Source organism: Babylonia areolata, chromosome 20 (assembly GCF_041734735.1).
Source record: "Babylonia areolata isolate BAREFJ2019XMU chromosome 20, ASM4173473v1, whole genome shotgun sequence".
Lineage (NCBI taxonomy): Eukaryota > Metazoa > Mollusca > Gastropoda > Neogastropoda > Buccinidae > Babylonia > Babylonia areolata.
The window spans coordinates 32,020,339-32,032,421 of NC_134895.1; the positions used below are offsets into that span (position 1 = coordinate 32,020,339).

Below are 12,083 nucleotides of genomic sequence, written 5' to 3' on the forward strand. Positions count from 1 at the left end.
CGTGAGGCTCTACGTGGGAGGAGTTGGGGGTCAGGAGGCCACGGCTGTTCCCCTGCTCAAGGGCTGTGTCCGGGGCATGCGGATCGGCAACCTGCACGTCAACCTGAGCCAAGGGGTGCAGGCCAAGGGGAACAGTTCTGGTACGTATGTGTGTATTGTATTGTATGTATGTACAGGCACAACACTCGGCTTATATCGTAGATTAACATAAGTTTACAGGTGGGCCAACAGAAAAGTGAGAGCTGAATCATCAGTTGTTTCTGCAATGCAGTGGGAAATCATTTACAGCTTCGTCTTTTGTGAAGGACTATGAGCAGATGCAGCAGCAGCATTATCACCGTGATAAGTCTCTCGGACCCATGCTTAAACAGTTGTCATCTTCACCATTGTCGTCGTCATTATCATCGCCACCACCATCCTCATTATCATCAGCATCATCATCACCACCATCACCATCTTCATCAGCATCATCATCATCATCATCAGTACCATCGTCATCACCATCAGCAGCAACACCATCACCATCATCACCGTCTTTGTTATCATCACTGCACCATCATCCTCACCACCGTCATCATCATCACCATCATCATCACCAGCAGCTTCATCACCATCACCACCATCATCATTAGCAATTTGATCACCATCACAATCACTATCAGCACCACCACCACCACCATCTCCATCACCATCATCACCATTACCATCAGCACCACCACCACCTTCATCACCATCACCATCATCATCACCACCATCATCATTAGCAGTTTCATCACCATCACAATCACCATCACCACCACCACCACCACCATCTTCATCACCATAATCACCATTACCATCATCATCACCAGCAGCTTATCACCATCACCATCAGCATCAGCACCAACACCATCTTCATCACCATCATCATCAGCATCACCACCACCACCACCACCACCACCACCACCACCACCACCATCTTCATCACCATCATCATCATCATCATTACCATCAATATCACCATCATCATCATCACCACCACCATCTTCATCACCATCATCATCATCATCATCATCATCACCATCATCATCATCACCACCACCATCCTCATCACCACCATCATCAATAGCAGCAGACGCAGCAGCGGCCTTAGCATGGTGACAAGTGGTGACAGTGACGGTGCCACGCTGTACCTGTTGTTGTTGATGTTGATGTTGTTGATGCTGACAGACGTGACTGCGGCGTGTGACACTGGCTGTCAGGAGGACACGTGCCTGAACAACGGCTTCTGCTCTGAGCTCTGGCGCCACGCTAATTTCACCTGTGACTGCTCAGACACCGACTTCTCTGGGCTCCGCTGTGAGAATGGTGAGAGGTGTGGGTGGGATGGGAGTGGGTGGTGTGTTTTGGTGTGGGTGGTGTGTTTTGGTGGTGGTGGTGGTGGTGTGTGTGTGCGTGTGTGTGTGTGTGTGCGCGCGCGCGCGTGTGTGTGAGAAATCTGTAAGACAAATCACACTTAAGAACAATATACAATATACCCTGGGTTTATTTTTGTTTGTGTGTTGTTGGGTTTTGTGTGTGTGTGTGTGTGTGTGTGTGTGTGTGTGTGTGTGTGTGTGTTTTGGTTTGGGGTTTTTTGAAACAATGAAGAATACTAATATTTTCTATGCATATATCTACTTGCCATCATTCTTCTTTGTGTCACTTTTTAATAGACACAAAACACATATAAACAGATGCCTCTCTCCTGCGTCTACACACACACACACACACACACACACACACACACACACACACACACACACACACACACACACACATGCAACAAACTCACTCACACACTTACAGAGACAACACCCCCAGCGGTTACCAGTCAAGAATCCTCTGGCCTGTATCCACGGACTGTATAATCATTTCTATTCTGTTCATAAGTCCGTGGTCTGTACCCTATCTCGCAGAGGCCTCAGTGCTGTTGGACGGCGGGTCAGTGCTGGAGCACACCTTTACCTTACCTGTCGCCGCCCAGCGCAGCGTGACGGAACAGGTCCTGCTCAATTTCAGGACGTCCGGTTCCAGACCAACCAGTGAGGAAGGAGAGCCTCTGGATATGGCGCTCATTTACGTCAAAAGCACAGAGTACGGGGTTTGGTTGTTTTTTTGTTGTCGTTGTTCATTCGCTTTTTGTACATTGTGTATTTGGGTTTGTTTTTGTTTGTTTGTTGTTGTTATTGTTTTTCGAGAATGCTTCCATAGGAGAATTGTTTTGTACTGTACTTATTATGTCAAAAAACGCAGAATGAGGTTTTGATAATGTTACCATTAACTGCGTGTTCCCCGCAGGAGAAAAGTTTTGTATTGCATTTATTTACGTCAAAAGTACATAATATGTTTCTTAATAGCGACATCTTGTTCCGATGAGCAGAAAAGGTTTTTTTAGGCACTCATTTATGTCAAAGTACAGAATATATTTCTTGATGTCAAATGCTTATTCCAGCAATTACGTAAGCTTTATAAGGCACTCATAAGGCATTCATTGACAAAAAGCACAAAGTGTGTTTTAAATGTGTAAGAGTATGTGTTTCTTCCAGCGGAAGAAAGGTTGTGATTTATTGTTATTAAAAGTATAGACTGAAGAGATCAGGATGTGTAATGTTGTGGAAATTTTATTTGAATTGGTGTGCATTTTATGTAGTAGATATGCCAACGTGTCGTACATATCTCGTGTCAAGTTAGCAATAGTGAACAGTTCTTCAGTGCAGCGCTACAGTGACTCTACATAGAGATACCATGAAGAAGAAGAAAAGATAATAATGAAACTCTTGCAAGACATTTACCATTAGAAGCATTTTTTCTTTCATCTAATCGACCTACGTGCTCATGACTCTGTGTGTGTGTGTGTGTGTGTGTGTGTGTGTGCACGTGCGTGTGTGTGTGTGCGTGCGTGTGTGTGTGTGTGTGTTTGTATGGGCTTGTGTGTATGCGTTTGTACGCGCATCCGTGCGTTTGAGAGTGCGTGCGTGTGTTGTACGCGCGGTGTGTGTGTGTGTGTGTGTATGTGTGTGTGTGTGCGTGTGTGCGCGGTGTGTGTGTGTGTGTGTGTGTGTGCAGGTACGAGAACTACATTTTTGCGAGACTGGACACCAAAGGGAGCATCATGATTGAGACGAACCAGGGTGTTGGCATATGTACGGAGATTCGTTTCCCTCATTTCATTTATAATTTGTCGTTTCGCTAAAATCCACTTTTGTTCTGAGTTTGTGTTTGTCCACTCACAATGTTAGAAAATATAATTCATCATTCAGAAGGCTTACCAAAGGGCATTTCTATAGAGACATACTTACAGACAAATAGAAGTGTGTCGCTTTTCGTGGTTGGTCTGTTTCTGTCTGTATATGGGAGATTATAATAACAGTCGAAATTCTTCTAGTCGCATTATTTCATCATGGAAGAGTTTTGAGGAAATATTTCAATGTAAAGTGGATTAGCGAATTATTAGATTTGTGAATGGTGGGGGAAAAAAAATTGTCATCAGTCGAGAAGAGCACCTTTATACTGACAAGAGTAAAGTTTACTATGACTGACAGAAAATGGTCTGGTCTGTGGAAAGAGATAGAAAGGGGATGGGGAAAGAGAGAGAGAGGGGGGGGGGGGATGACATGTGGAGCGGTGGCCTGGTGGCGATATGCCTGACGAGGAAGTCTGTCCGCTGGTTCAAGTCCCAGGTATTCGGACTGCCAGTTTTACTCCCCCTCTCCACTACGCCTTGAGTGGTGGTCTGGATGCTGGTCTTTTAGATGACATTACAAACCGAGGTCCCGTTTGCAATATGCGCCTAGTGCAGGTAAAAGACCCCACGGCAACAAAAGGGCATAATTGTGTGTAAAAATGCATTTTGATAGTCCGAAAAATACACTTGCAGACAGGAGAAATAAAATACAGACATGTGTGGCGCTGCACTGTGGCGAAGCCCTCTTCCACGGGAGAGCAGCACGATTTTCACACGGAGAAATCTATTGTGAAAAAAGTAATACAATACAATACATGTTCCCAAATTCAGTGATAAAAAGCTTGTGCTCACAACATCAAAAATGGTAATCTCTTAAGGAGTTACGTATCTCTTTCTGTGAAGACAGATCTCTCACAAAACTGTTGGGTTTTTTTTTTTCTTTCTTTCTTTCTTTCTTTCTTTCTTTCTTTTTCCTGTTTGTGAGTCCATCTGACATTTCAGCAAACAACAGAATCAGCATAATTATGTCACATGGAAGGCATGATTCCTTCTGAATACAGATCGCATCAAACTGTCCGGGGATTTTGCCAACGGGGAACTTCATGAGCTGGTGTACAAACGTGAGGGAACCAATATGTACCTGACTGTAAGTATACACTTCTCTGCATTTCTCGGATGTACTCTTCACTGTCTGTCTTTGTCTCTGTCTCTGTCTCTCTCTCCCTCGCCCTCTGTCTCTCTCTCTCTCTCTCTCTCTGTCTCTCTGTCTATCTTTCTCTGTTTCTAACAGTATGTGGAACCTGTTGGCACGATCTGGTCTGTATCCTTATGAGTAGCCTAATCCTCTGAGTTGTGGTGAATATTCTGACACTTAATTTGTGTTTAAGCTTGACGAACTTAAAGTCCTGTACTTGTTACATTAGCAATCATATCTTGAAGTAAGTGAATAATTTTGGTCCTGTTCTGTCTTTTTTGTCTTCTTGACTCATGTGTATAAAGTGTGTGTGTGTGTGTGTGTGTGTGTGTGTGTGTGTCCATGTGTGTACATGATATGTGCGTGTGTGTATGTGCATTTGTGTGTGCATGCAAGTCCATATGCTTTTGTGCATATATCCTGTGTTTGTATAAGCAACCAAGTGTGTGTGTGGTCTGTGTGTGTGTGTGTGTGTGTGTGTGTGTGTGTGTGTGTGACAGGGAAAAACATTCAGCCATTTTATCAGCGACTACAAATGCTAGATTTGGGATAGAGGTTGCCAATTGTGTGTCATGTAGTTCTAGATTTCACACGTGAGTCATGAATGTCCGTTCCTCCTTTTAGATCTGTCTAATTGTAGATATGTACATCAAATGTTCACTTGTCGTTGTGGGTGAACTATTCGGTATTTTCTACCGTGCTTTTGTAATTGGTCATGAAGCAATATAAGCAAAGAAAAGAGAGATAATGTGTCAGAGAAAAAGGAGACCCCTCAATATTTTTCACAACTTTGTACACATACACACACACGATCGCTTGCACACGCAGTCTTTTCTGTACTTAGTGTTAAACTTTCGTTTTCTTCTTCAAAAGAACATTCTGGCAATGCTTTCATACTGTTTTATTCCCAGGAATGTTGTTATACGAACGTTTGAATACTAGTGTGCATGTATTATGAAAACGTACTGTTCAGCTTTGTAGAAAATCATATTTGCCTGAACTGCATGTTTTATGAAATATGTTGAAGTTTACTTTTGTAAGGAATAGCATTTAATGTTGGATTGGTATGTGTCTTAAGTTTCTAGATTGTTTGAAGTTATGTCAGCATGTTAGAGCAACAGACAAAATGTCATCAAAGTTGTTTGAATCGACATCAAAATAAAACATAACACCTTTTTTTCTTTTTTTTTTTACAGTTTCTTAACGCGGTGTACAACCGTGTTAAACCTGTATGAAGTATTTACAACTTGCATGCTCTTGTATCAACTGATTTATCTTATGTGTATTTGACACATGTAACCTCTTCAGATGTGTGTGCGAGAGAGAGAGACAGAGACAGAGAGAGAGTCTATGTGTGAACGGGTGGTTGCTATTCTCCATATGAACATGGTGTACGCATTGTGTTCACAATTTTGTTTGTTTAGGGAAAAGAACTAATGAACAAATTTGAATTTCATATTGTCAGTTCTATATTTCATGCAAATTGGAATTTGAATTAATGTGCATGAATGTATTGTATTTTTCTCTTTCTCCTTTTCCACTGTCTAAGCCGATAATGCATCAATAAACTGGTGTGTATTTTTGATGATTATTTAATACACAACTGCTTAACTGCAGGTGAGACCACTAGACTCTGTGGGCAGCTGGATAGTGAGTAATAAGATCGTTTATTTCATTTTTTATTGTGTTCTTGGTTTCTGCAAATGGCAGTGTCCGCAGTCCTCATTATGTGACCAGTAGTGTGTACAGGCAATGTGTTGATAACCACCTTACCTCTTGTTTTTTGTGGTGTCAGTGATGGTTTCGTGTTATACTTTGCCAGTAGCGGTGACAGGATGCTGTTTTTTAATTAATATTACTATTATTTGTTTCCGCCATCCTTTCCATCCCAAATGCCCATCCAGCCACCCATATTCCCAGAACTTCTCAAGCGCAGTTTAATGTGATTATTTTTCACATACGATGCATGAATAAAGGTGATATATGGACCCCTAGCAGTATATCGACAGCTCATCACACGCGTCTGTTGTTCACTGTCTTGGGTGTAATTATAAATGTCGGCTTATCACCTATTCCCCCAGTGTTGACAGCTGTGTATGTGGACGTAGAGACGCAGGCAGTTTCCCTTTTGCACCCTCCTTTTACAACCAGCTTCTTGTATCACGCTTTCATGATATCCGCCCAGGAGGTCTTTTCCATTAGGGTTTGTTCGTCTGTCAGCGGGATGACGCCCCCCCCCCCCTCCCCCCTGAATTACTGAGCTACAATCTCTACGTTCACTCGCATGTACGGGCGGGCTTTTACGTGTATGACGGTTTTTATCCCGCTGTTAAGGCAATCACACTCCGTATTCGGGGGGTGCGGGGGGTGCATACTGGGTATGTTCGTGTTTCCATTACGCTGAAAACTGACAATGGTTAAGGGATATCTAACTTGCGCATTTGATGTTGTGCGTGTGTATGCACACAAAGGAGGTTTAACCTCCAGCAAGTCTTTTCATATATTGACTTGACCTGAGGGGATCAAAAACATATCCACTTTTAATCCGCCAGGCGCAGCCGGAATTGCAACCCAGGACCCTCATGCTTCAAAGTTCAATGCTGTCGAATCCGGCGATGTGTGTGTGTGCGTGTGTGTGTGTGTGTGTGTGTGTGTGTGTGTGTGTGTGTGTGTGTGTGTGCGTGCGTGTGTGTGTGTGTGTGTGTGTGTGCGTGCGGGGCATAGGCTAAGAAACCAGTCTGTTTTGGTGATCACTTTGGTGATGATCCGGATAAGTGTGCAGATCCAAGGAATTCTTCACATTGACACTTGTATGATATCTTGAGAAAACACGGATTGGTTTCCATGCCCCTTTGTGGAGTCATAAGCCATTGGGTTGAGAGGAAACAGAGTTTTGATGGAGATCCCTTTCTGGGTCGGAATTAAGGAATTGATTTCACATCTTATGGAAGGGCCTTTTTTATATAGAAGTTATCAAATCTAATTGTACTGTCATATATGGCAAAGGAAAGATTGTTAACGAAAACGAAGATGATTGCTCGCCGTTGGCAGGGGTAAGCGTTTCGTGGAATGGCCTCAGAGTCGATTTGCAGAAGTCAGATGGTCCTGTTATCTTCCATCCTTTTCCTTTCCTTTTCCCCTTCTTACATCTAGAAACAGAACTGCCTTTTTGTTTTACATTTCATTTGTAAAGGCTTTGTACGCAGCCAAGTTGTGGATTTTCACCCACTAATAGTAACAGTTACAGTTTCTGTGACGATTTCTACAGTAGAAACAGTCAAGGCATATTTTTTAACCTTTCACTCAATGTTTTTATTTTATTATATATATTTGTTTTGTTGTTGCTGATTATTTTTGGAAAAATGTTTGCTTCTTTGTGATGTCACCATTTTGCCGTTTTTAACATCAGCTTGTTTTACCCTCATAAACTTTTCTTATCTTACTGTTCGGTTAAAGGTAATTCAGTGTATTTATTTCGATTCCTTTTTCACATTTTTCAGAAAGATTGAAAATTGTTTTCACTGCTGAAGTTTCACGTGGGTTTGTTTTTTTTAATTTCATCTCAAATTATCCTGCTTTGTGTGCACATGTTTATTACAGTGAGTGGTTTATCTGTGGGAAACGATATTATATTTTTTATTTGAAGAATCTAAAATTTCTCTTGAAGGCTGAATTTATATACTATGTGGAAAAAAAGTGTGTGTTTGTGTGTGCATGTGTTTCAATACAGTCACCAGTAAATTATCATTTCCATGATCTCTTCTTGTTTTCCTGCCAGCAGTTTCAATTTTGCGTCTTCTTTTTATTTTTGATGGAATAATATTCGAATATTTATAAATAGTCAGCAATATCAAATACCCCATTAAATGACATAGTATCTCGAATTTTATTGTTATATAAAGAGGGAGGTTTATTCAGAAAAGAAAGCAATGGTCATATTAATGTTGTATCTGATTTTCTCAACGTAAACGTCAAATGACAGGAATGGAAGAAGTCACTTGATGTTGTTATTATTTCACCTTGTGATTAGCGATACTCGTGCAAAAGTAATCAAGTCATACTCGTAAGTGATACTTGTATAAAAGTCTTATGTTATGCTTGTATAAAACTCGCGCGTAAAAGTTGTTCAACAAATTATAATTTATGCTTATATTAAAATCATGAGTTACACATGTACAAATGTCGTAAGCTGTACAACATTTACATGTTATACTTTTACAAAAATCATGTTTACTTGTACAAAAGTCATGAGTTGTACAAAAGTCACGAGTTATACCAAAAAAAAAGCCATAAGTTAAACTTATACAAGTTATACTTGAACAAAAGTTATATGTTATACTTTTACAAAAGTCATGTTATACAAAAGATGTATCTAATTAATGGTGGGGACAATTCTGGCCTTGGTGAGACGTTATTAGGTTGCTCCTTGCCCGAACGCTAAATTGATTGTGTACAGCACAGAGGTAAGGAATGCACGAACTCATTTCATGAAACGATCTTGGTATATCACCTTTGGTTTTCGTTTGAACAACCGAAGTCCAGTTTTGCTGAGTCATGACCAAAATACCTTCACTTGCCCTGTTTATTTTCTTGTGCTTCTCAGATTTGTGCACCTTATGTACGTGCAGTGTTCACGTTTGTTTTTTTTGTTGTTGTTGTTGTTTGCAGCCATCACCCCACCACATATCCTATTCTCATTCGCTTTTCCCCCATTTACATGCATCTGTAAAATGTCATGAACGTTACTGTTTCATATAAGATAGAAGATGATGAAGCGGCATGCACAACGTCCTTCAGTCACTACATTTCTTTTTTGCAGCCACACAGTTACCGCGTCAGTTCTGACGGTCATGTGTGTGTGTGTGTGTGTGTGTGTGTGTGTGTGTGTGTGTGTGTTTTATGCTGTTTTTGTTTGTTGTTGCTTAGGTTAGTTTATTCCCAGCAACAGCTTACGCCAAGGCTTAACACGTTGAGCAGCTATTCAGCTTGATTGCAATTACTTACAGCATATCTCATTGCTTAAAAATGCTTTTGTGTTAGCAGCGCAGAAAATACACCTAAAATCCTAACGCCATTAGTCTGTCAAGCGTTTGGTCTTCATACCAAGGGATTTTTCTATCAGCTTTTCTTTCCTTGATATATTGTTGTTTTGTTATGTTGTTTATTGATTTCCGGCATATCCTCTTAAAGGTGGGTATTTACAAGCAAGTTATAAAATGTTTCATCAAGGTGTGTGAGTTTAATGTAAAGTGCATGTGTAATGCGAAAAGGGTTTATGATTTGCTGTTGTCTGGGATCCGTACGTGATATGAATTGGGGTTTTTTTCGTTTTGTTCTTTCTATTCCTGTTGTCCTCCAGCTGTAAGTGTCATCTGACTTGATATTTGCTTGTTTTCCTGCTCTAGGGTGGCCTTTTCTGGTATCCCGGAAGCTGCCTTAGACAATTCACCTCTTGGTTATTACTGTTTTATAAGAACAGATAAAAACTCACTCACACACACACACACACACACACACACACACACACACACACACAGAGTGACTGACTGACTTACTGAGACCATTTATTGTCAGATTAACCTTTGTTTGAACAACACACAACACACACACACACACACACACACACACACACACACACACACACACACACACACACACACACACACACACACACACACACTGACTGAGACTGTTGTCCTAAATTTTACCTAAATTTAGCTGTTACACACACACACACACACACACACACACACACACACACACACACACACACACACACACACACACACACACACACACACACACACACACACACAATGCAGTATATAATCTTTCAGTTTTTTGTGATTATGTTTTTGTTTATTGCTTATTTCAGGGGGCTGGGGGGGTGTACGTGTGTTTCTCCGAAAAGTGCACGTGTTATCCCTGTAATATTAACAGAACAAAGCACACTAGATAATTACTTCCTTACATATGAAAATAGTTACAGGGACAGTGTTCAAATTGTTATCTTTTTTTTAGGAAAGCATCAAGGAGCTGGTAACAGAAGGTTATGACTTCATCTTCAGTATATATTCAATAAGCAAGATCGACACATTAAGGCCCACTGCTCACCAAGACATTTCTGTTATATCGATATGGTATAATTATCGTAAGACTGGTTACAGATCCACCTCACTCTGCCACCTTCCATTTGTTGAATTATCAGTGATGATATGTATAGATTTCTTATCACTTTATCAAGTACACATCACTTTGATTAACCGCAGTATCCCATAAATCTACTGGGAAGACAGAAGAAAAGGTTGAGAGCGAATGTAGCGGTTTGCTAGCGTTTCATTTGTCCATTGCTTGCGTAAGTCTTCAATTTCACATCTTGTACACTCCTAAGTGATATCAGGTTCATTTCTTTCTTTCTTTATAAGTATGTTCTTTTGTAGATTGTGGTTTGTTGTTGTTGCTTTTAATTGTTGAATGATGGAATAAACGACTGTATTTTTTCTGCAGCTGGATGGGGTGAAGGAGGCCAGCATTGTTTATCCTGACTACGACCTGGAGAAAATCGACACCATCATCATCGGCGGACTGACGATGGACGATGCACACATGTTCCCCAACACTGCCAACTTCTCAGGGTGTATATCAAGTATGTGACAATGATTCTCACGGTGACACTGCCTGGAAAGAAAGAGAGAAAAACAGAAGGGAATAAGGAAAGCAGGAATGAAAGAAGGAAAGAACAAGAACAAAACTTTAATCTCCAGGCCTCCGGCCCCTAGAAAGAGGTCAAAAGTACACAATATGGTGATCACTCAGCCACAACAAAATGTAAAATACGTACTAACTTAACCTGTAGAACAAAAGTGCTTCTCGTGCATAGTAAATTAATTCTAACTTTCATCATTGTTGTCACAGAATTCCTGTCGTATCTTCAGGGCATTAAATATATAAATGCATAGTTTACGAATACTGTAAACAGAACCATTCTTCATCAAGTGAACATACGATTGACCTTCAGAGTTCAGATGTTTTTGCCGCAGGTTATTGTAAAGGACACAATTGTTTATAAAATGGTTTTCATCTTCGATTACATTACAACGTAAATGAAAGAAGGAAAGAAATGGGTAAAGAAAACAGGAAGGAAGGAAAGAAAGGAAGAAGCTCCATTTGTTTCATAGCGTGGAGTCTGTCGGTCACTTTGTTGGGAATGGAATGAGCATCACACGTGAGTCATGAAGGTCTTGCCTCTCTTGTTTCTTTTCAAAGTGCACACTTTGTAAATTGTAACTGCTTATTGATACATACCTTATGTACACTCCCCCCCTCTCTCTGTCTCTTCTCTGTCTCTGTCTCTCTCTTACTCACTCTCTCTCATTCTCTCTCTACAGAGAGCCACACAGACACTAATTCATACATTCATTCACCATTCATTCACTACTCATTTATTCACCAACCATTCGTGCATAATTCATTCACCATTCATGCATTCATTCATTCACCATTCATCCACCACCCATTCATTGTTAATTTACTATTCATGCACCGTTCATTTATACACTCATTCACCACCCATTCACCATTCATTCACAATTCATTCAGCATTCATTCATACAGCCATTCACCATTCATTCACAATTCATTCAGCATTCATTCATACAGCCATTCACCATTCATTTACAATTC

At 40.7% G+C, this 12,083-nt stretch overlaps 1 protein-coding gene across 7 annotated transcripts in view; it reads left to right on the forward strand.

Annotated features, from left to right (window-relative positions):
• LOC143295404 (axotactin-like) overlaps positions 1–12,083 on the forward strand; it is a 348,925-nt gene that overhangs the window by 315,025 nt on the left and 21,817 nt on the right. For 6 of the 7 annotated variants that reach the window (XM_076607083.1, XM_076607080.1, XM_076607084.1 and 3 more), the window contains exons 22-28: positions 1–140; positions 1,210–1,347; positions 1,938–2,115; positions 3,088–3,164; positions 4,267–4,352; positions 6,018–6,050; positions 10,908–11,046. The exon at positions 1–140 is cut by the window's left edge and continues 199 nt beyond it. In XM_076607083.1, the coding sequence (XP_076463198.1) occupies positions 1–140; positions 1,210–1,347; positions 1,938–2,115; positions 3,088–3,164; positions 4,267–4,352; positions 6,018–6,050; positions 10,908–11,046 (791 nt within the window). The remainder of the gene's footprint in view (positions 141–1,209; positions 1,348–1,937; positions 2,116–3,087; positions 3,165–4,266; positions 4,353–6,017; positions 6,051–10,907; positions 11,047–12,083) is intronic. The other variant, XM_076607082.1, reaches the window with a different exon arrangement.